At 42.5% G+C, this 27,890-nt stretch overlaps 1 protein-coding gene across 6 annotated transcripts in view; it reads right to left on the bottom strand.

The window, feature by feature from the left end:
- Positions 1 to 1,193: 1,193 nt before the first annotated feature.
- Positions 1,194 to 27,890, bottom strand: part of ELMO1 (engulfment and cell motility 1) — a 525,893-nt gene continuing 499,196 nt past the window's right edge. For all 6 annotated transcript variants that reach the window (XM_077856191.1, XM_077856193.1, XM_077856195.1 and 3 more), the window contains 4 exons: positions 25,407 to 25,514; positions 17,271 to 17,353; positions 8,164 to 8,241; positions 1,194 to 2,588 (listed from right to left, as the gene is read on the bottom strand). In XM_077856191.1, coding sequence (XP_077712317.1) covers positions 2,388 to 2,588; positions 8,164 to 8,241; positions 17,271 to 17,353; positions 25,407 to 25,514 — 470 coding nt within the window. In that variant the 3' untranslated portion in view covers positions 1,194 to 2,387. The remainder of the gene's footprint in view (positions 2,589 to 8,163; positions 8,242 to 17,270; positions 17,354 to 25,406; positions 25,515 to 27,890) is intronic.

Genomic DNA, 27,890 nt, shown 5'->3' with positions numbered 1-27,890 from the left:
TCCAGATCTCACCTGTCTGTAGACAGAGGGTCTAAGGAGGGGTAGGAGAATGCTCTCTTCATAGTCTGGACAGGGTTAATTTCTATTTAATGCACCAAAGCATGAGTGCTGAAAGAGAGGCTGGTTCTTCCCCAAAGGGTTATAGGACAGATCAGTCTCCTAAACCTAGAGTATTAGGACCTCAGATACCTTGATAGAAAGAGTTTCCCTTTCATGGACAGATTTGGAACTCTGAAGTAAAAACCAGTATGACTGTCTACTTTCTTTTACCTAACATTTGTCATTGCATCATGATGGTGGGTAGATCAATAAGCACTCCCGACAAGGAGGACATATGGGTTAACGTCATTAAAACTTAATGATAAAGGATGCATTGACTTGACAGTCAGGTGTGAGTGCTCTGATGGGAAGCATAATCGCCTGTGAATTCATATGGATTATAAAGGATTTTTTCCCTGCAATTTATGGAGGGCTCTGGACCATGTCATCTCCACTCAAGTCAATCTGTAATTGCACATTTTGATGACGGTAAAGAGCAGTGACCTGAAGGCATCTAACACTTCTGTGGTGAGTCCAGAGTGGCTTGTGCTGCAACCATGCTTAATTTGCATGCTTGGACCTTTCTGACATCCCTTGCAGCCCTCAGAATTTACGATCCAGATACTCCTCCAATGGAACTGACCTCAGAAAAATCTTTTGCTGGGCTCTGACCCATATCTTATTAATTCATAGTTAGATTTATTTAGCTTTGACTTAATTTATTCCTGGTCTATGGGTTTGCATTCTTTTTTATTGCTAAATGTGCTCCCTCAAAGTGTGATGTGTTTAATTTGGTCAGTTCTGTACATTATAAAATGGTAAGGAAGAAAAAAAGAAAAGAGGAGAGTCCCAGTTAGGAGGTGACAGTGTAATATACATGGTCAGATTTTCACATAGTAGGTCTTTCACTACGTGAAAATCTTCTCCATGAGTTGAGATGGTCTTTAGAAGTAACGTTCTTTACTGATGCTCTGAGTGTATGGTGACCGGGCAATGGTTGAGTCCCCTAAGGCCAGGCTTCTCAAGAGTTAATGTGCATGCGGATCACCTGATTCTGCGGGTCTGGGGTAGGGCCAAAGATGTGTCTGACAAGCTCACAAGTGACGCTAATGACTGAGCAGCAAGTCCCTAAGTCACCAAATCAAAACAGCAACTCATCACAATTAATTTTATTCCACAGCATGTATAAGGGAATGTTATTCTCAGGAAGATGTTTAGGATTAAAATAATTAAAAAAAAAAAAAACCTTGAAAGTACACACATTTATGTATCTCTTCTTTTCATTAAATATATATCTGTTTGGCAAAAAAATGTTAGACTCTTTTGTACAAAAACAAAGCAAAACAAAACAAAACAACCAACCCCAAACCCTTGCAAATTGTCAATACTTGTAATAATTACAATGATGTAAACTTGGATGTCTGACAGCTTGACCATCCTGCGGAGCCTGTGTTGTAGCAGAACCCCCAGGAGAAGGTAACACCAAACCCGTAGAGAGGGGCCGCCTGCCACAGAGGCATTTAGGTTTAGTATATTAGAGATGGGGATGACGACTGATTTCACCAATTGTGCTTTCAGCTAAGGGGCTGGAAGGGTGTGAGGCATGAAGAAGGCAGGTGTGGGTTGGGGCAGAGAGAGGACACCCAAGACTAGCTGGCGAGGAAAGAAGGTTGGCCACGGTCACAGTGCAGACGTGGAGTGGGCATGGGACCTGGGACTGTGTCCGGGAGACCCGGTGCCGGCCACAGCTAGAACGAGGCTGCTGCTGCTGCTCTTGGAACCAGAGCAGAACAGCACAAGGCAAAGGCCTGCATGGAGGAAAGAAGGGACTGGAAAGCGGATTTCAATTCACATGGAACTGGTGGTGTGAGCGGACTCTAGAGAGAAAGGGAATAAGGAGGTGGTGTTTGGTTTTCTCCAGCAGCTAGGCTGTTTCTTCCAGACACAAGCATTGGGACACTCCCTTCGGTCTGATGGGCAGGTTTTGGGGCAGTCTGGTGCTACTGGCTTGCACCCTCCAGGGAGGGAGGATATGCCTGCTGGGGGTTAGGATGGAAGGGCCCCTTTGGCTCTCTTACTGGCGGTGGGTTTTGCTCTGCTCCCACCAGTAGACTGCAGCAGTGGGAAGTGACCTAAAGCAATGGAGTCTAGAAACAGAATCAGGGCAGTGAGCAAGATGCCAGGGAGGGGCAGAAGAATGTTGGGGGTAGAGGCGAGGCCAAAGAGAGTGTTGACCCACAGCTTCTCTTTACCGCGAGAGGGTTCCAAGGCGTGGGTGTGTTTTCATTCTTCTCTCCCATTAGCTAGATTTTCCAGTTTTGGAGGGGGCGCTTCCGGGCCCGGCCACTTCAGTTACAGTCATAGACGAAGTCATAGTTGCTGGGCTCCTTGGGGATGGGTGGAGGTGCGTCAGGGATCTGAATGTTTTCCAGGTCAAGGAGGCGGAGCTTGATTTCCATGCTGAGCAGGGTGTCCAAATCATTCCGGGTCAGCTCACTCATCATATCCTTCCCCAGCAGCGCATTCAGTCCGTCCGTCCAGATACAGTACTGGTGGAAAAGGAGGTGACAAGGGTAACTACTCACGACAAGAATGGTGACAGTGGTTAACGATGATTACTCAATGTGCGCTAGGCTGCGTGCTATGTGCTCTGCCTATAGCATCATTTAATAAAGTTGACACTTGTGTTTTCCTCTCTGTTTTGCAGATAAGAGGACCAAGGCACCGAGAAACCAAGGAACTTGGTGGCTTGGGGAGTGGGTGGGATTTGAACTCAGGCAATCTGACTCTAGTGCCTGCACTCTTCTGTGCAAATAATACCTTCTTATGTAACAGCAAAAAGATCCGAGTTCTGCATGACCTCACAAACCTCTAACATCCTACCTATGAGTCTGATTTTAAGCAATTGGTAGGCTATATCCCAACACGCCTAGACTCAGCATTAGGTCAAGCTTGCTTCTTTCCTGACTCCAAGCATGGTTCCTGGTTTAGTGGCTAATTTCTGCCTCTCCAATCTGATTCTAACACTCATGATGACAAGCCACTCCCACCCCGAGGAGTATTACCAATGGTAGTTCCGCCTTGGCATTTCTCAGCAAAAGGGCTAGGAAATAATGTTTTGCTGCCCAATGTCTGGTGAACAAGGCTACAATTATTGGTTGATCTTCATGGGACGTGGGCTACCTCCCTCTCTCTTCTCTCTGAGTCTCTAGTTTCCAGGTTTTTTTTTCTCCTCTGGGTCTGGGAAACCTGGTTCCTAGGGGCGTCGCCCAACTTGGAAAGTCCTCCAGAGCCCCCAGCTAAGAATTTGGTTCTTCCTTTCTCATTAAAACTGACCATGCCTTTGTTTCTCCAGGAGACAATGAATTCCTCGAGGAAAGAAAATGTACCTTGTTTATCTCAGGACCCACTTTGCTCTTGTCATTTCCCCTCCGAGAAGCTGTAACCTGGGTTATGAGGGTATCAGAGCCATAGTACCTGGTGTCAGAAGTAGCTTCTGCTGTCAGCATCTGAGAAAATTGCCTGCATTCTAGATGCTGTGATCTGTTTACCTTTTAGGATATCCTAGTCCTATATAGGACCTCTGTGATAGCATTTGCTCTGCTCTTACTGTCAGACTAGTCTTCTTTCTGGAATGTGCCCTAGATTCCCCCCTCTCCTGCCCTCACTGGGCCACATTACAATTCCAGGCCCTGTACTTAGTCTGATCTTTGTACGATGGTTACCTGGATTAGGTTCCAGAATATAATAGCAGATCTTAAAATAAAATGTATTACAGGACTTCAAGTACTTTACAAATCATAAGTCACAATGATCTGGAAATCTCACCATGATGCACATCAGTGGCACCACTTTTTAAGCTGAGGGGATGCACCATGAGTATATTATGAGGGTATATATCTGCGTAGTACAGCCCTGAAGTGTAGAACTTTGCCTTGTTTGTGTGATCTCTGCCAAAGCATATAACCCATTTAAACATCAGTTGAATGCTAACAGACATCTGGAAATATTAATGTCCTCATGAATATGTTAGACAGATTCTGAACTCATCTAAACACTTGTTTCCACATAAATAACCTTCATAGAGATAGATACTAAGGTTCTACCCTGGAGATCCTGATCTTGCAGATTGTGGGTTGAGTAAATTTTACTTATAAAAGCCTCCAGATAACTCTGATATACTTCCAGATATGGGGACCACTGAACTCCATGCCCTCTGAGGTCTCTTCCAGCTCAAACGCTGTTTCATTGTAAATCCCTTAGTACTGGATTACTGTTTTTTGTATAGCCATTCCAGGCCTGGCCAGCTTCCTAGTACAGATTAATTTAACCCACAGGAACACTTTCGTGGTGCCTTTCTTTTGAGAAACAGCAGGTGCAAAAAATTTCATTAAAAAGTACACCAACCAATAAATAAAAACTCTGTACTCCTGAATCTGAGTTGGCAGTATCAAAATGAACTTTGAATGTATTTTGTCTTTAAAGAAATGATGTTAACTCCTAGCTTTGTCCATAAAAAAACTAAACATAATGACTAACCAAGTAATAGTAAGCACACCTAATGCCCAGATTCTAGTTGCTAAATACCATTTTCTACCAAAAGGGACCAAGGCTCCCCAGAGAAAATTCACGAAACATGCAAGATGAGCCTGGAATATTTTGTCATAGTAGAATGTGACTGCATATTGTCAAAGACATCTGGTATCATGTCAATAGGACTCAGAAGCCAACCAGGAGATGCTCCTACTTTCTCTAGATAGGACAGTTTATTTATTTATTTTTAGAAAATATTTTATTTATTTATTCATGAGAGACACAGAGAGAGAGAGGCAGAGACACAGGCAGAGGGAGAAGCAGGCTCCCTGTAGGGAGCCTGATATGGAACTTGATCCTGGGTCTCCAGGATCATGCCCTGGGCCAAAGGCAGGTGCTAAACTGCTGAGCCACTCAGGGATCCCCCTAGATAGAACAGTTTAGATACTGCAACCCACTAAAACACAAATATGTTTAAATCCATTACTTCATAATGATACTCAAACACCAAAACCACCTCATTGTTCTCACTTGGAAGATGCGCATGACTTTGAAGACTGACAAAGAGAATCAAATATTTATTCTGCCCATTACATATAAATTGTGTAACTGCAAAGATGAGGCCAGTTTCCCACTAATAAACGAAGAAGAAATGATAAAACTGAGATATCAATCTTTCCAATGTCGAATGGGGCCAAGGATCTGGGCAATAATCATCAGTGGCTGCTAACATCCCCCAAAGAGAGAAAACCAGACACCACGGAAGAATACAACACCACTGTTGCTTAAAGTTGGGCCTCCATTAGATTAATCCTCTAATTGCCACTTAATAGGAAATATGGGAGACAGAAAACCATGCGAAATAAAGCGCACGTGGTAGGCAGAAGAATTCCCTCCTTTTAAAGGAGATCGTGTCCTAATCCCTGGGGCCTGGGAGTATGTTAGGGTGCATGGCAAAGGGAATTTAAATTGCTAATCAGCTGACCTGCAAACAGGAAGGTCATCTGGGATCGTCCAGGTGGGACTAATGTGATCACAAGGGTGCTTAAAAGTGGAAGAGGGAAACAGGCTAGGAATGAGTGACAGAAGGGAAAGAGAGGGAGTTTCGACTATGGAGGAGGAGGGTGGAATGAGGCGGTGTGGAGATTCAATCGCCACTGTTGGATGAATGTACACCGTGGCCACGGGATGCCTTGTGGCCTCTAGAAGTGCAAAGGGCGAGGAAACGGATTTTCCCCTAGATCCTCCAGAAAGGAATTCAGCCCTGCCAGTACTTTGATTTTAGCCTGGAAAAGGCCTGCATTAGACTTCTGACCTCTGGAATTGTAAGGTAATACATTTATGTTGTTTTAAGCCACTAAATTCGTGGTAATTTGTGACAGTGGCCACAGTAAACTAATACACATAATTATAATCAGCAAAATCTTAGACTCTCAGCAAGGTCACCAGACAGATGACCTATTTTTTTTTTTTTCAATGAATAAATTGCAAGGAAAAAAAAAAGCACAAGCAGATGCTCCCAAGGGAGGGAGAGAGAGAGAGAGAGAGCAGGAAAGAGGAACCTATGATCTCAAGGAAACTGAAGAAACATGTTGACCAATTGCTATGCATGGATCTTATTTGGATTCTGATTTGAACCAAGTATCAAAGAAATAAAACACACCAAGGAGACAAGTGGAGAAGTCTGAAAACTGACTACCCTTGCTGGTATCAAAATGTTAAAAAATCGGGTGTGATCATTGGTATTGTAGTTGGTTTCAAAGGGATGCCATTATTTAGAGATGTACACGGGAATATTTACAAGCAACTGATGTATCTGGATTTGCTTTGCTAAGAATCTAGAGGGGAGGCAACTGGGTTCAGGTATAGATGGCGTCACTTTGGCCCTGACGTGATTAACTGCTGACACTGGGGGGCAGGCACTGGCAGGAAGTAGGGAGGTTGGATCCTGTTTCCTGCCTCCCATGCTGTATACATGGTATTGTGGCCAAGGAGACCGGGTTTCTGAAGCAAGGCTCCATGGTTGGAATTCCAGCTCTATTACTTACCACTTGTTTGACCTTGGACAAGAGTCTTAACCTCTTTGTGACTCGTTTCCCTCCTTTATCAAATGGGCATAATAATAGTTTGTTTCTCTCAGCGGTATGATGAAGATTAGGTGAAGTACATAAGACATGGAATGGTTACTGGCACAGAGGAATCCAGGCTAGTTGCAATTACTATTATCTTTACTAAATGTTGAAGTATTTGGTTTTCAGAGGTCTTTCTCCTTATTTGATAAATGAAGATTATCTGTAACAGAACTTCCTATTTTATTGAGTGATTATGCAAATCGAGGTAATACATATGAAAGAGATCCAAGGAAATTAAAAGTATTCACAGGTATATGGCATTTTCCTCTTCACTATATCAATAAAAAGTGGCAGTGACAAATAAAAATTTGGCAGTCTGAGAACATTTATCCTTATCTGGAATGAACGCACACTGGAGAAAACAGCCTTGCCCAGATTTAAATAACATCCACAGTTCTACTTTCTAAATAGTTTGCCATACAGCCGTATACCTCTTAAATATGGTGGCCTGCCTGCGTGTAACAGCAATTTTATTTAAAAAGAGAAACGGTAGGCCTCAGTATCTATTTTCAGAAAGATGAAGACAAAGTCATACCCTTTTGCAAACTAAATGTCAAGTAACACAGAATTACATTTAAGCACCATTCTAAATGCAGGATTTGCATCTAATCTTTCCTCTCTCTTTGGGATGTACAATTTTATTCAAAAGCTTTAAAACCAGTGAAAAGCAGATACTGAATAACTTCTAAATGAGCAGAGTCTCCTAGGGGAAATGGGAAACAAAAGTCAGATTCTATTAAAATGCTCCCTTCTTTTCTAAAAGCTGTTTATGCAACCACATGCAAAACAAAAATTTGAATGGTATCATCTAAAAATAAGAGTTTCAAGCATAATGTTAGGTTCTCGTTTACAAGAGAACGAGTTACATCAACCATAGATGCTATTTCACCTTACAAATACATTTTCCTAGATCTATGCTAAATATTTTAAATATAGCTGACAGGCATGCTTCAAGAAGAAAAACAAATTATACATACAACAAGATGTCAAAAAGGAATAGAACCATCTCAAAAATAAAATTCCAACAGCAGAGACAGCCCCAAATCTCTTAAAATAACTTAAAGAAACATGGAAGAAAACCTACTTCATCAAATGTTTTAAAGAACAGAGACAAGTTTATCTTGGGAAGATCCTGACTAAAATTTTAATTCTCAATGAAAACCAAAGCTTCATCAGGGCCGATTCTTCCTCAGGGTTGACAGTTATGCCCTTGCTGAGTGTGAAGCATTTGTACATTCTTTCTTTACCATGAACTCTTGGTCAAGACAGTAAGAGGTTGAACCTGTTATAACTGGCAGTTTTAAAAGGAGTTTCCATTCTATTCTAAATCCTTTGTCTATGATTTTTCTTAGGCAGGCTTTTTTGAAATGAAATTTCTTTCCAATACTTCTCTCTGGCTTGTTTTTTAGAAGAAAAAAAGTGACACTGTCTCACAAATTAACCCCAGTGAGACCCTTACCTCGTGCTTGTCAGGAGCTATGAAGTTCAGCTGGCAGTTTGAGTCATACAAGATGGAGAAAGCAAGTTCAAGCACCTCCTACAAGGGATCAGAGAAAACACCGTCTTAAGGAAAATGGGCACATTGTTCTGCGGTTAAAAATGGCTGTGGACTGAACATAGAATATGTAGACATGAGGGGCAGTGGTGAGCTGATGGGAGGAAGGAGTATTTTTTGTTTGTTTTGTTTTGTTCACAGAACATGTCCTTCTATTCCGGGGAAGTCTATATAACCAGATCATTTAATTCTCAAGATAGTCCTTGTAGCAAGTCTGAGTGTTCCTCTTTGATGGGAAGGAGCTTGGAGAAGGAAATGATTGTCCAAAGCCATATAACTCCAAAGCCATGCCACTCTTCTTTCTTCAGCATCTCCCTTCCAGGAGTTAAGGGCTGTTCTATCTTTGATCACCCCCAATGTCCATAGGGGTATGAACTTCCTAAAACATGGAAGCTACATGGGAGCCAATGAGGCTTGCGAGTCAACTCATTATCTTTAGGTCCTTTGATCTCTGAAGTTCTATACAGCAAAGGCTACATAAAACTTAGATATTATCTAGAGGCTGAAGAATAGAAAGGAGAATCAAGGGCCCAATGCTACATTCATTCATTGGTGAGCGTCTACTGAATGCAGGTATGAGTCAGACCCAAAGGGCCAAGGACTAAGTGACACTGTCCTTTCATTGTAGCTGTATGACATTGGCTGAGACATTCAGGGTCATGTCTAACGTACGTTTTAATAGACTTCTCAAATTATGTGCTGTACATTATTGGGTACAATGATTGTTCTTTGGTTTGAGCAGTCAGCAGGATACAACCTTTGGAAGATGAGAGTCATGGCTCATCTCAACACCCTAAAAGCTCCTAATCTGGAGGGAAGGGGCCAAGTGAACCCACATTGCATTGTTACAACACACAGATATTGTGTAACCCGCACTGCATTGTTACAAAACACAAATATTGTGTAATTTCTTAGGAAGGTAGATCTTTCCACATCATTCTTTGCCTAACATTTGTCAGGGGATTTGCCTTTGACCAGTAACTCACAGCAAGAATGACCGAGAAAGAGGGAAGGCAGAGATAAAGTCAATGCTTCCAGATTTCAGAATTTCAAATGGGCTAAAGAATCTTTGCCAGGGGAACTATGAAGGCCTAGCATTAACTGGATACCTTTCCTGACACAAACATCTAGCTGTTTGGGTTCTTGTGAGATTCCTCTGTGTCTAACTTGCCTCCAGCTGTCCCCTCATTAAGAGGGAGGGGCTCTTGCTCTGAGCCCAGACGGTATCTTAAACTCTTATGGCCTCCTCACTCTGCCAGAAATAGGGACAATTAAAGGAAAGAATGCTGAGGCAGGAATGGGAGTTACCCTGTAAAACTACCTCTCTCCTCATCTTCATTACTTCTACTGTAGGCCTCTATTCAGGCCTGCCCGCCCAGTGAAGATCAATAATATTAAAAAAAAAAAAAAAGTTCACCAAAACTAATAAAACAAAAACATTTTCTCCATTAAATTTGACATCTCTCTTGAGTGTTTTGTTTGTCATGGGCCCTATAGGTGACATCATAAATTGGATCATCTTTAAAAAAAAAAAAAAAACAGTCAGGCAATCCATATTAAGAGCCTGGGATCCCATTCCTGGGATTATTCCTAGAAAATTGAAAGCAAGTGAATGCTGTATACATCATCACCTGAAGAACATAATATGAACTAAATAAATGTCTTCCCCAATTTGGGTGAACCGTTAAATAAATCATGAATTAGCAGAGAAATTTATTCAGCCAGACATTCAGTATGATAGTTATGAAGATTTGATAAAAAAGGGGAAATGAACATTATTTACATGCAGATCACAATTATGAACAATGTCTACCTGTGGACAGAGACTGAAGGCAAATAATGAGAAATTAAAATTAATGTTAAGGGGCTGGGATCATAGGTGATTATTTTTTTCTTTAAAAAATGTAACAGTTTATTTTCAATAAAATGTTAAGCTCCAATCTCATAAATTCATAAAAAATTGTTTTTAGATTAGGCACATTGATATAAATGATTTTGTACTAATCTTAGTGTCATTTATCAGGAAAACTCCCTGACTCATGATTGAGAGACTGGGAAGAAAGGTGAGGACCGGGCTTTGCTTATGAACGACCAGTCAGTATATGGTGACAGCCTAAGGTGACCATCAGAGGTCACTAGGAAAAGGTAAAATTCAGGAATGCATTTCTGGGCTGACACTGGACAACTGGTACTCCTCTTAGGCAGTCATGTGAATCATCCCCTTGCTAACCACAGCCAGTGTGAACACCATCAGAGCCCAGACTCAGCCTCTTGACTAGGTGCTGAAGTCACCTGAGGCCAGAGTGTCAGTGTGATTGTCCTTGTGACATTTTCTCTTCTGCAGAGGCCCAGAGAAGGAAAAGAAATGATGGGGCCTGCACATGTTGGGCTCTGCCCTCCTAAGGCACAAACCAGTGAGGACGTGAATGAGTGGAGTCGTCATGACCTAGATTCCTGATAAACACAGGCAGGAAATAGGAAATTCGTGAGAATGTCAATCCCCACTTTCATTTCACCAAAGCTGCCTGGGAGGGGTGGGAGGAATTAATTCTCTGAACCACATGCCTGCATTAAAGGCTGCTATCGCCTATAATGAGTTTTATTGACGTCTCTGGCTTGTTGTCATTGAGTCACTGGTGGAGGTCAGCTCTTCAGCACTTCGAACACACAGGCTACAGAGCTGGGAGCGATGGCACCTCTCAGACTAACACTCCAGAAGCTGCCACCTGTCCAAACTGTCTGTGAGGGATAGAGGTGCCAGGAGGTGGGAGAGTGGCAGTCATGGATCTGGGGCAGTGTCCCCCTCAGGGGCTTTGTCACACTCCACAACATTCAGACATCTGATGCTCTGGGGCTTTGCTACTCACAGTCCTTTTTTCCCCTCTGGATTTGATTCAGTGAAAAATTATGTTTAGGAGTTCCTATTTTCATCCTCTATTTCATTAATTCACATCTCTCAGTAGGTGGAGGAAGGCCTGGGATGGGAGAATTCTGAAACAGGGGGCAGGAGAATCTGAATTCCCCCCTCTACCCACCAAACCAGCATGCACTAGGGCCTCTGACCCCATCTTCAACTCTTGGGCTTATGACCAGTGACAAGGCATGTTGGGTCAGGGGAGGCTCAGAGAAATTTTGGGCATGGATGACATCTTGTTTTGGGGACTGCCATTTTCCAGGGATCAAAATGACAGACTGAATATAAGAGCAGACTTTCATAGGACATGTATTCAGTATACAGTGCTGGCTGCCATTGTTTTGAGGTGACAGGTCTCATTTGGGCATTTTTTCCAGCACTCACTTGAACTATGTTGGTTCTCCACCATTTATTCAGGTCATCTTGGAGGGCAAAGACACAAGACATAACTTGGCATGTGCATGTGCTAAATATAGCCATAGACATAGCAGTAGATTTCATAGCTATAAAACACTGCTGCTCATCTATAGGTCTGGGAGTTTGAGTTTCTGTTTTAGAAGGCAAAAATTACCCATTCATGTAGTATATACTAGTAGAGGATACTGCCCTCTTCAGGCAGCTGTAACTTTCTGGCCCCACTCTATCTTAGCCTTATCAGCCAATTGTTCCCCAACCCATTTTCTTCTCTGGGTCCTTTGCCTTCTCTGTCTTTGTTTCTCAATCCTATACTCTGAACTCAGTGATTCTCAATCACTCTCAAAGAACAGAGGATGTTCTTTCATATGGTGGAAGGACCTTGTGCCTTTTCACATACTCCTTCCCCCTCCTATAAAGTCTTCCTCTTTCTCCCCTCCCTTAGCAATTCCTTTTCAATTCCTCTGAGAGCCTCTCTTCATGTCTCCCGGGCTCTCCCTGTATTTAAATGTTCCAGGACATAGACAACATTGGATTATCATTGCATGTTGGCATATAAGTCTTGTATCTACTAGACTCCTAGGGCCAGGGGCCAGGTCATGTTTATCTCTGAATTCCTAGCTCCTGGCATAGACCTGGTAGAAAGAAGATACTCAATCTCTTATGAATACAAGTGATGAATGAAGTAAATCTCAATAAAAGCCTTTTGGGTTAAGACCAGGGTTTTCAAGCTGATGTTAGAGCATTAGCTTCTAGTTTAATCTGCTTCTTATTTCTGGTTCATAAATCACACTGGAAAAATAAAAGCTGGATTCTAGGACATCGTGAGATGGAAGCTTCTGCTATGTCAGATATATACCTACCTATATCAGTAAGATCTGGTTAGATCAGTTCCTTTCTTTTTTCTAGTCCCAGGACCTTGGACAGTGCCCAGCATATCAGATGTTGAAGGAGTGAGAAGTGCATCAGTTACCCACGTATTGCTATTAGCGAAGTATTTCCCTTATGGATCTTAATGTGTCAGTTTGTCCTGCTTAGTGTTTAAGCTAACCAAAAGTCCCATGGCGCAAGATGTGAGAAACTACCCTCTAATTGGAAAAACTGTCTGAAGAGCCAATAACACACCTTGGTTATTGCCCACTACCATGTACTAACAGACCTCCTGTGGACACATTTTGGTCAGCTTTCCTTTTAAGCTGCAGGTCTCTCCTTTTCTACCAGAAGTCCCAGAGGTAGGGAACAGCAGGCCTGTGGAGTATTAGGAGAAGGGGTGTGGGTATGGGGGATTGAGGAAGGAAATTCTTAGAACCATGGGTTTCCCTTCTGCCTTTTGATGTTTTGCCTGATAAACCAGGTGTATGAACACTATAGACACCGCAAGACAAACAATCTTCATGTGTATGCAATGAAAGAGACAGGCTAGCAGAGATACTGCTTTTCTCAGGCCTCAAGGTAGCCTGGAAGAGCTGGAGGTGACTGGAACATCTTGACCAGTGAATGTTAGGAAATAGCCTCTATTTGCTCTCTTATATATGTGGCTATAGCAGTGTGCCCCATTTATTTCTCCATCCATCCATCCATCCATCCATCCATCCATCCATCCATCCAATTTTCCATGAATACCATGCATGGCAAAAAAAAAAAAAAAAACCAAAATAGATTGGAAAATATCATTTACTCTGTTTTGTTGATCTCATCTAAGGGGAGGAGTCTGACACAGGAAGGCCACATTGCACCCACACATATCATATGCTCAAATGAGATCATCTCCACACCTGTTTTGATATTGGCAACTTGTATCTTCTTCTCTTTCTCTCTCTCTCTCTCTTTTTTTTTTTTTTTGGTTAGTCAGGCTGGATGTTTAACTGTCTTATTAATATCTTCCAAAACCAAGTTTTGCTTTTGTTTATTTTCTCTGTTTTCAGTTTCATCGATTTCAACTTTAATATTAATTATTTCTTTTCTTCTCTTTGCTTTAGGCTTAGATTGCTCTTCTCCAGTTTGGTAAGGTAGAAACTTTATTGATTTTTAAATCTTTCTTCTTTTCTAATATATATGTGTTTAATGTTACAAGTTTCCTTCCAACATTGCTTTTGCCCCATCCCCCACATCTTGATCTTATATTTTAACTCTGTTTATTTTGTAATTTCTCTTGAGACTTCTGAACTATGGGTTATATACAAGTGTATTCTTAAATTTCCAAATATTTGGGGAGATTTCCCAGCTATCTTTCTGTTACTGATTTCTAACTTAACTCCACTCTGGCCTGAAAATGTATTTTGTATGATTGCTGTTCTTTTAAATTTGTTAGGGTATATTTCATGGCCCGGAATGTAGTCTATCCAGTGAATGTCTCTTGTTTCATTAGAATGTGTATTCTGCTATTGTCAGGTGGATTTCCTATTAATGTTAATTAGATCAAGTTGACTGATGGTGCTGTTCTAAGTCATCAATATCTTTATTGATTTTCTGTCTGCTTCATCTATCAATTACTGACAGATGGGTACTGAAATCCTGATATAATGATAGATTTGTGAATTTCTCCTCTCAGTTCTTTGTCTTTGGTTTTCTGTAGTTGGAATATGATATGCCTAAGTGTTGTGGTTTTTTTTTTTTTTTTTTTTTTTGCATATTTGTCCTGCTTAGTGTCCTTTAAGCTTCCTGGATGTGTGGTTTTGTGTGGGTTATTAATATTGGACTGTCCTTAGCCATTCTTGCTTTAATATTCTTTTGCCCCATTCTTTTTTTCTTCTGGTATTCTGATTATACATATGTTATACTTTTTGCAATTATCTCCCAGTTCTTTGAGGTTTCCATTTTTTCCCTCCTTATGATTTTGTTTAGAAGTTTCTGTTGACTCATCTTTAAGCCACTAATCCTTTCCTTGGCCATGTCAAGTCTACTGATAAGCGGAGTAGAAACATCCTTCACTTCTGTGACAGTGTTTTTATTTATAGCCTTTCCTTTTGATTCGTTTCTAGAGTTTCCATCTTTTTGCTTACATTGCCCATCTGTTCAGGTTGTGTCTTTTTTCCATTAGAGTCTAAGACACTTATAATCTAGTTATTTTAAACTGATAATTCCAGAGTCTGTGTCATAATGGAGTCTGGTTATGATGACTGCTTTGTTTCTTCAGGCTGTTTTTTCTTGCTTTTTGGCAGGCGTGTAATTTTTTGTTGAGATCCAGACATGTTGTGTCAGGCAATAAGAAGTGATATATATAGACCCTTATGGTGATGATTTATGTTAATCTGGCATGGAATTGCAATATGTTTAATATTTGCTGAAGCTTTAAGTGCCAGAGGCTTCAAATTCCTCTAGTATCCCTCTTTTTGCCTTCTCTATTGAGAACAAGTGGGCTTCCCTAAGTATTCCTCCTCAGAGAGAGTGTATGTCTGGCAGATCTTTCCGCCCTAATCCAATGTTATTATCTTGGATAATAGGTTGTGTGGCGGTAGGATAGGATATGGGTGTGGTGGTAGGATTTGGGTGAGGGATTGGATTCTATAATTTACCAATTAAACCTTTATCTTTTAGGGACTCTATATCTTGCAGCTGTCACCTTCTCAAATGGTATAGCCTTCCCCTTCCCCTCCTACTCCTCCCTTTTTCTCTGGCTGTAGAGTTTCCTATCAATTTCCTTGAGGCTCTGACTGTTGTTGACTATGTCTCTTCCACCCCCAACCCCACAGTTGAGACAGAAGGCTAAAATGAGATAAAATGGGATAAATTCTCTTCCCCTAGATAGGAAACGGGTCTGCAAAACAGAACTTTGTTATGGGGAAGTCTCTGGCATATGTCATGATTTCTCCTCCTTTTCCCCTGCCAGAGACATGAAGGGTAGTCCTTTTCAGTTCTTCACTGTGGGAATCTGCTAGGGTTACTGGTTGAAAAGCCCATGAAAGCATGCCCCCCAGAAAACTGAAACCCTGAGTTTCTCACCTTCACACTAGCCCACACTCAGCCTTCAGCAATTAATCAGAATTGTCATTTAAGTGATCCTATAATTTATAGTTCCAGTGGATTCTGCTCAGGTGAGCAGATCTGGCTGTGACTCTCTGGATGCACTTGACTCTCCAGATTCCGGGGTGGTGATTTGCCCTGTGACCTCAGTTCCTAGTAGATCCAAGAAAATTGTTGACTATTACTTTATTCAGTTTCTTCTTACTGTAAGGACAGGAGTGACAATTCCCAAGTGCCTTCCACGTTGGGACTGAAACCAGTCTCTCCACACATATTTTACATTATCTTCTCTATCCCTACTCAGAGTGCATGAGTCCTGGCAGTCTGTTTTGCTGCCAACTACACCCTTCCTGGCCTTCTCTGGGTTATAAAGTCTTGTTTCTGCCAATTTCCTCACATTGTTTCCTGTTCAGCTCCAAGTGTTATGTAACCATGGGACAGAGCTGAGCCAGTGCTGGAAATGAGCAGAGACAGTAGTCCCTGAGATTGTGCTCTGATATCAGGTGGTAGGAGAGGCAAACCATGAAGACTGGGAACCTTCATTCAGTTAAGGATGCTCCTCTGAAATCTGAGGAGTGGTACAATCCCTGTTTCCCATATCATGAAAAAGAAAGAAATGCTGTGTAACAGTTGACCCACAGACTCTGAAGCATGCCCTTATATCATTATGTTTGTCAGTTAAGCGCATCATCTGATGATGCTGTGACAGGCTTGACAAAGAAGGAATTCACATCGAGTTGGGGTGAGTTATATTTACGTGACTTAGGAAGCAGTGATCTTGTTATCGGCCTTCTTGGCTGTATCCGCTTCCCTTTACCTTCATAAATAGTACTTTTACAGTACAACTGATCTATGTGATATTTTTGGTACCAAGGTGGCTAGAGCACCCAGATCAATCTAGATAATTTTGTTTATGGATGGGTACTATGTATCACAAGATGCTGAGAGGTAGAAACAAAGAATTGGCTCCCTCGTGGCCTTCCAAGGGCAAATACCTCCAGACTGGGGGCAAAGGAAATTCTTCCATCTTTTCAAATGGTGCCTCCTGCCATACCCTCTGGTATGGAACAGGCTGTTATGATGAACAGTTGGTTGGTAAACCAGGAGGGGAAGATGAAAGATACTGTGATATGAAGAGAATTTATGCAATATTCACGTTGGGGGAAATTTTCTCCCTTAAGCTGATTTTGAGTTATTTAATAATACTTTCCATGATGCTGAAGACTATCAGGCCCTTAAATTGTCTAAAATGTTTTGAGTGTTCTGGTATCTGCCTTTCTCAGGATTCACAGAGACTCCAGAGAGGCTACTGAAGGAGGTAAAATGGAAGAGATTGGGGTGGAAGTCAGGGAGGAGACAACATGAACATAAATGGGAGGCTAGGAGAGCCCCAGAGAATGGATGAAGATGAGCAGAGAAAGCTTGGGTGACAATAGTGGGTGAAGACAGCCATCCCGAAGGTTGTTAGGAGACAGGAAGGGAGAAAACGGAAGAGGTGGGGGTTCTGAAGTGATCAGTGAAAGTATAAGGCTAAGGGATATAAAAGCAGTCAGAGAAGGGAAAAGGAGAGCTAAGTGACATGCAACAGCACATGCAGATGCATGCATGCAAGCACATGCGCACACACACGCACACTGTTACTAACACAGGGATGGGCCCCCTACCATCGCTGAATGCACGGTGCAGATAACACTATTTGCAAGAACTTTGGAAATCATACCTTGTTTTGTTTAAGGGCACCTTTCTCTTTCATATGAGGGCAGTCCTTCCCCGTCACCACAGCTTTGATATCTGCCACCGGCACTGCAATTCATAAGAAAATGAAAGTCACTACACCATGGGAAAGCTGAGATGTCAGTAAAGAAGCAGGGGTGAGCACGGTGTCTGTGGGCACAGCTGTCATTCCTGGAAACTACTGCAACAAGAGAAAAGAAAAAAGGTAAAAAGAGAAAGAGAAAAAGGCAAAATCCCAAGACCAGAAACTAAAATTGATTCTTATATTTTACTAAAAAGCATCCCTGGGAAGAAAAAAAAATCTACGTTCACAAGCAGAATTTGGTTCACTAAAACAAATCCTAAGAAAACCCATCATTGTTGTGTAAGAGTAATGGTATCAGAATCAGCAGTAATGATACTACTACTAGCAGTACTGATACTGATAATACGGAAGAACCGCTGCTGCCAGGAACAATGCCAGGTGCTTCACACACACTGGTATCTCTTGCTACAGTACCTGCATCTATTAGCTTCTGAGTGTTGGATAACAAGGAGAAGCAACCTTACCACAAAAAAAATGAATCCGGATCTGAACACTCACTCTCCAAATTCCAGCTCTCTATCATCTTGTTATTTTTTTTCTTAAATTTATTTATTCATGAGAGACACACAGAGAGAGGCAGAGACACAGGCAGAGGGAGAAGCAGGCTCCATGCAGGGAGCCCGATATGGGACTGGATCCCAGGACCCCAGGATCATGCCCTGAGCTGAAGGCAGATGCTCAACCACCCAAGCATCCCCCATCTTGTTGATTCTCATGGCAACTTTGTGAGGCAGGCATATTTTTAATCCCTATTTTACAGACAACAAAAGTAAACTCAATTAAAGAAAGGGAACATTCTTTTCTGATAGGGAAATGGTAGCTGGTATTAATCTTAGAGATCCTGAGAATAATGTAGTTAGATAAAATGATGTTATCTCATGTCTTACTCAGGACTTAGGAGGAAGATAAAAGACATGGACAGGTTTGAGCATTGGAAACTTTTTGCCAAGATCATCTGAGAGAGAAAAGGCAGTAAGATGGTTTGGAACCACACTTTATTTTTTATTTTTTTTTTTTTTTTAATTTATGATAGTCACAGAGAGAGAGAGAGAGGCAGAGACACAGGCAGAGGGAGAAGCAGGCTCCATGCACCGGGAGCCCGACGTGGGATTCGATCCCGGGTCTCCAGGATCGCGCCCTGGGCCAAAGGCAGGCGCTAAACCACTGCGCCACCCAGGGATCCCTGGAACCACACTTTAAAAAACTGTGAAATCACCTGTTCCTCTCCAATCCCTAGTCTTTTAGGCCCACAGGCATTGTGAACTTAGGATCTGCAGAAACTTTGAGTAATCAATGCCTTAGATTCCCCTAATGAAGAAGATAATGAGAGATTTCATAATTAAAGTTCATATACCTTTACTGAGGAATTGGGTTGTAGGGGAGAGATTTAGATGAAGATGAAATGATGAAACATATAGAATATCAAAATGATACCACAGGAAGACCCTGGAAAAGCTAACATTTTCCAGGTTCCCTACAATTGCTAAGATCTTGTTCAAATCTGTTGAGAGCCCTAGAGCTTTCTCTAACCCTGGACAGAAGTGGGGTTGTAATGAACCCTTCCCATAATCTCTGCACATCCTCCCTGCTCTCTGTTCCCCCATCCACTCCTTCATCTTGCAGTCCTGATTCTAGATTGCATGGGCAGATGTTACTTGTGCTGACCGATATCTGGTCTTCCTCCCTTTCTGGGCATTGGAAGACTATACTTCCCAGCAGTCTATGCAGTTAGGTTGGGCCCCCTGATTAGGTCTGGCCGGTGAAATGTGAGAGGCAGCAGCATGCATGTGTCTTCTTGAAGGAGGCAGTAAAAAGTCCACATCCATCAGCCTCTCGTCAGAAACTGAACAGGCTACACTTTCCATCCAGATGGCACAGATGTGGGATGGCATAGCAGCCATTGGTGTGGCGCAGTCCTTTCACAGCCCATGTCAGTTATACAATGTGGGTGAGAAACTCTTGTCATAAGCCATCGAGATCTGGAGCTGTTTGTTCCAGCAGCATACTGCAGCAATGCAGCCTACCTTGAGGGACATCATCCTTTTTACCTTGGATGCTTTTCCTGCCCCTCTGATTTGGCATCTTCCTATAGATGGTCTCTATAATTCCTGGACCTACTTGTGACCACAACCGGCTGACTTCAGCTCTCCTGAAATCCATTTTTATAACCAATAATCAGCCCTGTTCCCCTCAGTGGTCAATCTGGTTGCCTCATCACTACCCCAGGAGGGGGACATTTGGGCACTTTCAGAAGTTGGGTTGACTCTGTGTTTACTTTTCAATTGAACATCCACCGTGGAAGTGAATTTGCGAAAGAGTTAACCTACCAATTCAAAAGCCTTCTCAAGCTTCAGATGGAGTTTGAGTCACAAGTACCTTGCGGAAATCTTTTGTTGTATAATATATAACATGGTCAACGAACTAGAAAGAGTTTCTACAATCTATAAATACTAAGTTACCCTTTGGCTTTGAAAACCCATCATATGGAACCCGACAAGAGTAACACAAAAGTCTACGGTGGGAGTAGTCTTCAGAATCTCTAATGAGAAGGCTTCAGGGGAGAAAAGGAACTTTTCCACCATGCTTGTGGCAGTACATATTCTGTTTTTTATATGTATTGTCCCCTGTCAAGGAGACAAGCTGCTGTATTACTCACAGGATTATGGCTAAGAGGAAACACAAAATTCTAAAAATACACTGTGGCTTTTAAAGGTTGCTGTTTGCATAGTTTGTCTCTAGATGTACTGGAAGATTAGGCATCAGAAGGGCTAGAATGCCATCCTTTCTATTCCCATGAGCAGAATCAGACTCATGTCCCTTGAATCTACACTCTGAGGAGGCAGGAGAGGGCTATTGATTACTTCAAAGTCAGGCTAGTGTTTCCATTAGACTTTTTTTTTTTTAAATGTGGGAGCAGTTTAAAGAAGTGGTACCCGGAGATATGAGAAATAAAAGGGTCCTTGCTGGCACCCTACATCCCACTCTAAATCCTTGGGGCATTCATTCCTTTCAATCTTTTTTCAGGCTGAAGCCTACAGAGAAGAAATAAATGATGCAATGTCACGTAGTTAGTGGGGGACAGAGTTGGGACTGTTTTTTCTTCTACTCTATGCTCTCTCGCTTAGTCATGACTTCTCCCTATTTTTGGAAGGTATCAGCACCCAAATCATGCTGAACACAGCCCCAGAGGTGGCTGGCAATCACTTCAGATACTCTAGGAAACTCTATGGCTGCTAATTTTTGTGGAAGGAACAGAAATTATGATTTAAAACAAAAATACAACTGAAAAAGTTAAGTATAGCCACCAAAATTCTTTTAGGTTTCACCACTGGGAGCTAAATTGAGGCAGAAACCACCCTAGGAAGTAGTTAGTAAGCCATGAGCAATTGCTGTATATACAGCACCATAGGTGCCTCTAAGAGTGGTGATACAGATGAGGGACAGGTAGACCCTATCTCTGTACAGTTCAGTGAAGAATCTGATCTCTAACTTGGCAGCACAGAGCGGTGGGAAGGGCTGTGCCTTTGGAGTCACTGACTGGCTTTGAATTCTAGATTCACCACTGGTTGTTCCACTTAGGGCTGAAGTGCTTGGAGCCTAACCTTCCTCATCTGCAATGTGGAACACTTACATCGGTTACATCATAGAGTTGCCCCAAGAATGACCTCCTAACACTGGACCCAGGATCATTGTTGGCTTTTCATCTAGGTAGTATAGGGTTGGGGGTAAAAGCTAGGGCTATGGAGTTGGATGGTTGCATAGATCTCTGTTCTACTGTTTACTAGCCATGAATAGGTTATTTAAATTTTTCTGTACCTCAGTTTCCTTACCTGTAAAAGAACAATGAGGTCCACCTCTCTAGGTTAGGAAGAGGGAAATTTATGTAGAGCTTTTAGCACAGTGCCTGGCATATAGTAAGCACTCAATAAATGTTTGTAATTATTCTCATTATCAATAATCAAAGTTAATTGTCTCCGTAGATTGAGGGACCTGAATTATTCACCTTGCTTCAGTGACCTAAATTGTCCACTTTGCTGTCTCAGCTGCTCCTCTCATCCTCTGTAATAGGCTTAATCACCCTGTGAGGGAGTGAGCCTTTTCCTCGCTGGCCCCTTTGATGTGGGAGTGAGGAGCTCTGGCCTAGATTCTTTCAAAGGGCAGCACTGAGGAGCCTGGGGGCACCCCTGGAAAGCCATGGAGTCTAGTGACTATTGGGGGTGACAAGAGTCTGTAAACTGGTGGTTGAGATGTGGGGCCACCTCTCCTGCCAAATAGAAGTAATACGAGGAGAGATTTCCTAAACCTTAAGGGGTGATGACAGCCAAGGAGAGGCCCTCAATCTTTACTCACCCTCTCTTTATTAAGAAGATTCAGTTACACTCTTTGATTCATCAATATCTCAATATTCAGCACTGATTAACTCAAGGGGCGGAAGACAATTTCCCCCTTGGTCTCAAGAGAGGGCAGTCGTACATGGCAGGAGCAGTGGCACTTGATATTAATTAAAGGAACATTTCATTTTTCTAGTGGAATGAAGTTTATGACTTCTAAGGGCTCTAAGAGGATGGGGGCAGAATGCAGAATTGGAATTAAATGCAAACCAGTGGCAGACCTGAAGCAGCAAACTTTAGTTTCCTAACCTGGGGCCTGCTCATCCCAGGCACATACTGGGCTCATTTTACTTTTTTACATGAATACACACCCTCCTTGGCTCATATGTGCATACAGATACAATCTCTATCTCTCTCTCCCTCTCTCCCTCTTTTTCTTTCTTTCTTTCTTTCTTTCTTTCTTTCTTTCTTTCTTTCTTTCTTTCTTTCTTTTCTTTCTTTTTTTAAATGTTTATTTATTTTATTTATGATAGACAGAGAGAGAGAGAGAGAGAGAGAGAGAGAGAGAGAGGCAGAGACACAGGAGGATGGAGAAGCAGGCTCCATGCCGGGAGCCCGACGTGGGACTCGATCCCGGGACTCCAGGATCGTGCCCTGGGCCAACGGCAGGCGCTAAACCGCTGAGCCACCCAGGGATCCCCCCCCTCTCTCTTTCACACACACACACACACACACCCTCTTACATGCACACACCTGTACAAGTATGCATTCCTGGTTTATCCTGCAATGGATAAACTGTTGATGGAACAGCTCTTTTGAAGTCTGAAGTACTGGCTTTCAAAGGCTGCAGAGGAAGGGGTGGGCTGGGGGTTTTGAGCCATTGTCGAGGGACCACTGTAACCCTTTCCCGGAACCAGTATCACTCTGTGGCCACTCCCAAAAGCTGTCTGGAGATTTGCAGCACTGGCCTTACTCTTCTGTGACCACCTGTTGAGCTGGTTCTCCCCGGCACTGGTAGTCTGGGTTTATAGCTAGTTACTTTCACCCTGGCCTCTTGGGGTGCAGGCTTTGGTAGAGCCAGGGGGTATCAGCTTGTGGTCAAGCCCTATAATTGCCCCTACAAGGCTTAGGAGTGGTCTACACCTCGACTTTCTCTAGGAGCAGGGCTACCAATTTCCTAAGCAGCAGAACCAGCTAGAATGGGAGTGCTGCATATAAAACCTGCAAACAGGGCAGCCCGGGTGGCTCAGCGGTTTAGCACTGCCTTCAGCCCAGGGCAAGATCCTGGAGACCTGGGATCGAGTCCCACATCAGGCTCCCTGCATGGAGCCTGCTTCTCCCTCTGCCTGTGTCTCTTCCTCTCTCTATCTCTGTGTGTCTCTCATGAGTAAATAAATAAAATCTTTAAAAATAAAAAAAAAAATAAAACCTGCAAACAATGCCAATTGGATATCCATCTCTGAGTTGAGAAGTGGATCATAGACCTATAAATTTGGGGATAGGGATCCCTGGGTGGCTCAGCGGTTTGGCGCTTGCCTTCGGCCCAGGGCATGATCCTGGAGACCCAGGATCGAGTCCCACATTGGGCTTCCTGCATGGAGCCTGCTTCTCCCTCTGCCTGTGTCTCTGCCTCTCTCTCTCTCTCTGTGTCTCCCATGAATAAATAAATAAAATCTTTTACAAAAATATGGGGATAAATAATATGTCCAGTGAGAGGGAGAGCCGATTCACTGTCTGTGTGAGGAAGAAAGTCAATCAAGGTGTGTGTGTGTGTGTGTGTGTGTGTGTGTGTGTTGCCCAGATCACTTGCCTATTTCCTGGTCAGGTTAAGAACCAGACTATGAAGACTTTGTATATAACTAGTTGCGTTGAGTAACAGTAACCTTTAACTCTTCATTTTACAGTGGTAGAGTCTTGATTCCAAATTGCTGGCCTCTGAACAGTTCCAAGTTCACAAGGGAGGTTTCACCAGTGAGTTTTCACCAGTTAATAGCAAACAGAGGAAAATACAGACACAGCTGTGAATTTTTAATAAAGCTAATGTGATTTAGTAGATGGGACTGTGCTATATTCCAAGATTAGGTCTTTTAGGTCTCTCTTATTGTTTTTCATGATTAAGAGCCCATTTAAAAAAAAAAAAAAGCCCATTTTTAATGAAAGAAATGTGATATTAAATTTTAGTTAGATCTCATTTTTTAATGGAAGACCACCACGAAGAGAAGAGTATCAGGCAGTGCCTAGCTCGGTGGTTCTTGTTTTCATGAGCGTGCATCAGAATTGCCTGGAGAGTCTCTTAAGACTGAGATGGCTGGCTCCCAAACCCAGTTTCTGATTCAGTAGGACTGGAAATGAGGCCAGGGAATCTGCATTTCTAGTACGTTTTCAGGAGATGCTGTTCATGGTCCAAGGACCATACTCAGAACCACTGGTCTGGCCTGTCCACGGTGGAATGGAGAAGGCTTTCTGAGACCTGAAGGGAGGGTCCTCATTAGGGCCAGAGCCCCAGAACGCTGCCACAGTAGGGATTCACAGACACTACCCCAGACTCTGCAGTCATGTGTTTCGGATTTCCTTCTCCTCCCACTAATAGGTACCGATGATGTGGGCCAGGAAGGCAGTGCTCCTATGACAGCAAACAAGCTTGCTTCTGAACTAAATGACCCTATGAAGACCAGAGTCTTCCATTTTGCAGCAGGGGCAAAGAGAGAATGTTCCAGCGTCTGAATGTGTCAGGAATTTCTCACTGTGGTTATTTGTTGCCTTTAGTAGCCATGGGCTGCAAGGAAGGCAGTCCAGAGCTGACTTCTGTGGGTCCTGGGGTGATGAAAGGAAGGGTGCTGGGGCTTGGCATAAGGATTTGATCTGGTCAGCATGACTTTTGAAGACTATTTGAAAGTGTTTTTTTATTTTTTTTTTCTCACTCTTTGATTTCTCCACCTGGGATATCCTCTGAGGTTATGTTCATTTTATCTCATTCCTCTTCCAAATCAATTCATGACCCTGGTGTATTTTAATGTTTCTTTAATACCTGGTTTAACTTGTACACTTAATATTGTCTAAAAACCTGGAACCTGGCTTGGTGTTGGGCTAAAATAATCTAGTAAATTACGGACTCCTCAAAACATACATGTTAAAACAGACACCATGCAGAAACAGCAAATAAATACAAATAACATGTATTTCAGGGAATCGTTAGTTGACAATGGACTGTAACTGATCATAGATTTTTCTAAGTTACCTCTCCTGAAGTAGGTTAGCCATACTGGGGTCTGCCATTAGCTCTGCATTATAATTATAGGATACACTGAACTACAATGAATAAATGTGCTAGAAATCAAGCACATGATTCATGAGAAATTATTTCATCACCAGAATAAGACAACTGACAGAGTCAGGCTTCTATTGTCTTTGCTTCTTGAAACAGCACCTGGAGAAGTAGTGCAAAAGTGGATGTCTGAACCCCAGGCGTACGTCTTTCTGGAAAGATAATGTGAGCATTCCTTCTGTGCCCTCCCCTGTTCAGTCCCAAACCCCTAATCTCTCAGGTTCTTGTCCATGATGAGAATGCTCAGGCCAAGATGCTCAACAAGATGAGACATGCCCAGTGGATTTATTTGGGTTGGTCATTTTCCAGCATGCTATTTTGTGACCAGGAAGCTAAACCAACAATGCAAACTCACTCCTCCTGCACAGGAGAGCCACTTACGTTTGTCCTGCAAGGAATCGTGGGGCACTTCTCCCTGAGGACTTTCTTCCAAGTCTCCATAATGCAGGACCTTGTGGTTGGGTGAAAGTCGACAGTACCAAAACTTGTCTGAGGGAAAAATACAGACACAAACACACAAATTTATGAGACAGGTGATTCTGAATTCCAAAAATATCGACATCCTTATTTTCTAATAGTCTTGCCTGGAAGTGCAAGTAATGCATTTGATTTTAAGTCTTCGGGAAGGAATGAATTCTAGAGCCCTGGGCAATGAGTCCCCTTTGGATTTTGTTTTTTTGTTTTTTTTAAAGAGATTTTTTTTTTAATTTTTATTTATTTATGATAGTCACAGAGAGAGAGAGGCAGAGACATAGGCAGAGGGAGAAGCAGGCTCCATGCACCGAGAGCCCGATGTGGGATTCGATCCCGGGTCTCCAGGATCGCGCCCTGGGCCAAAGGCAGGCGCCAAACCGAGGCGCCACCCAGGGATCCCTCCCCTTTGGATTTTGATATTTAGTTGGCGCTGTCCTGCTTAACCACTGGGGAGGTTGTGAAATCCTTCAGGAATACTGACACCAGGTTTTCTGAGGTGGTGGTTTCCAGAGCATCATTTCATTAATATCTATAATGACTATGGGGTTTACCACTTGTCCACTTAGGCCTGGCAGATGTGGGGAGGGAGATGTAGAAAAAACGGCTTTCTTGGAACTCTTCTCCTTCTACATACCTCTTTTAAGACTGTTGAGATAGCTGTGTGCCATATCTTAGTTGGTATACCAGACCCCCATCCCTGGGGCTACTACACACAAATTAATCAAAGAATGAATTGTCAGGATATTAGTGATACACATGGGGGTGGAATTCATGAGGAAATAATCTAAATAATTCAGGGATTTATCCAAAGCGCGAGGATATTCACAATCGTCTCCTCTCTAATTCCTAGAGTTTATTTCTCTAAATAGACATGACTAGAATTGGGCTAAAGGGTACAGTCTCCCAGTTATAAAATGAATAAGACATGGGATGTATTGTATAGCATAGAGAATGTAATTGGTAACACTGTAACAACTTTGTATGGTGACAGATGGTCACTACGCTTACTGTGGTGACCATTTTGTAACATATATAAGTATCAAATCACTATCTTGTACGCCTGAAACTAAAAACATATATAAAATATTAAGACAAAACCAAAGAAATAGGCATGACCAGGGCCTTAGGGCCATTCTTATAAGTAACCTCCTCTGCATTCCCATGTATTAAAAATATTTGAATAAGCCTGTGAGGTAGGAAGGAGGAGGCAAAAAACACTTTTTATAGATAAGGAACTTAAATTGTGACAGCAATCTTTGTGACGCTCTCAAGCAAGGCTGTGCTTAGACGCCTCTTCCCCCAGGAAGCCCTCTCCGATTACTACTGCTGAAGGGACTCTCTCCATTCTCCTAGCTGCCCCAGCATATTTCTTGATTATTGGTATCCCCATGGTAAGCCTCTTGGTATTTCTCATCATTTGCCACAAGCCGCAGGTAAGCAACTTGCCCTAGCAGGTGTACTGTGAACAATTACTGATGCAAGAAGACTCAGGATACTCATGAGCTCGGACAGTGTGGGGAAGCCAGGGCTCTCTAATGACAGCCACTGTCTTCACAATTGCACGGTCCCAATCCCTTGGCACAGTGTCTGGGACATAGGAGTTGCACAGTTGGTGTTGGCTAAGTTGATAAATGAGGACCCAAGGAGACTTGGTCAAAACGCTTAAGGCACAAAGCATGCATGACCTTGAAAGCATCTGTACGCCCATCTGTGCAGTTATGTAGTTGGCGAATATGGTGGCCTTGGTCAAGTCACCTCATTATTGTGTCTGCAGATGTATTGTTTTGAACTATTCTAATTAGAAAGTGCTCTGTAACATTGTAAGGAAATGGTTTTCCTATCTAAAATTGCCTTCATGCAAAACTTGTGTTTTAACTAAGACTCTTGTAATAGAAAAGTAAGTTTTATTTATTATTTTTAAGATTTTATTTTTTTATTCATGAGGGACACACAGAGAGAGGCAGAGACATAGGCAGATCAAGAAGCAGGCTCCCCACGAGGAGCCCAGTGCAGGACCCGATCCTAGGACCTGGGATCACGACCGGAGCCGAAGGCAGATGCCCAACCACTGAACCGCCCAGGTGCCCGAAAAGAAAGTTTTAAAAATGGAAGGAAAACCACACAATGAACAAAGAAAACTCCCAAACTTGACCCACAAAAGTGAAATGCCTCTGTGATTCCTATCTTCCTCATCTATAAATAGGGTTTGAGAATTCTTGAGTGCAGTCCGAATATGGCAAGCCATATATTTAAAAAGAATATGAATTCTGGTGGAAAAATGCGAGAGGAAAGGAAAAATTACTTGACGGCTAGGGCAGCAGCTGGTCTTGCTCAATTTTCAAAATTAAGTTCTATCTATACATACAACACAGGTCATTTTCCTGGGAGAGT

The sequence above is a fragment of the Canis aureus genome, chromosome 18 (assembly GCF_053574225.1).
Source record: "Canis aureus isolate CA01 chromosome 18, VMU_Caureus_v.1.0, whole genome shotgun sequence".
Lineage (NCBI taxonomy): Eukaryota > Metazoa > Chordata > Mammalia > Carnivora > Canidae > Canis > Canis aureus.
The sequence above is the reverse complement of the archived record's forward strand: the minus strand, read 5'-3'. Positions and strand labels throughout refer to the sequence as shown.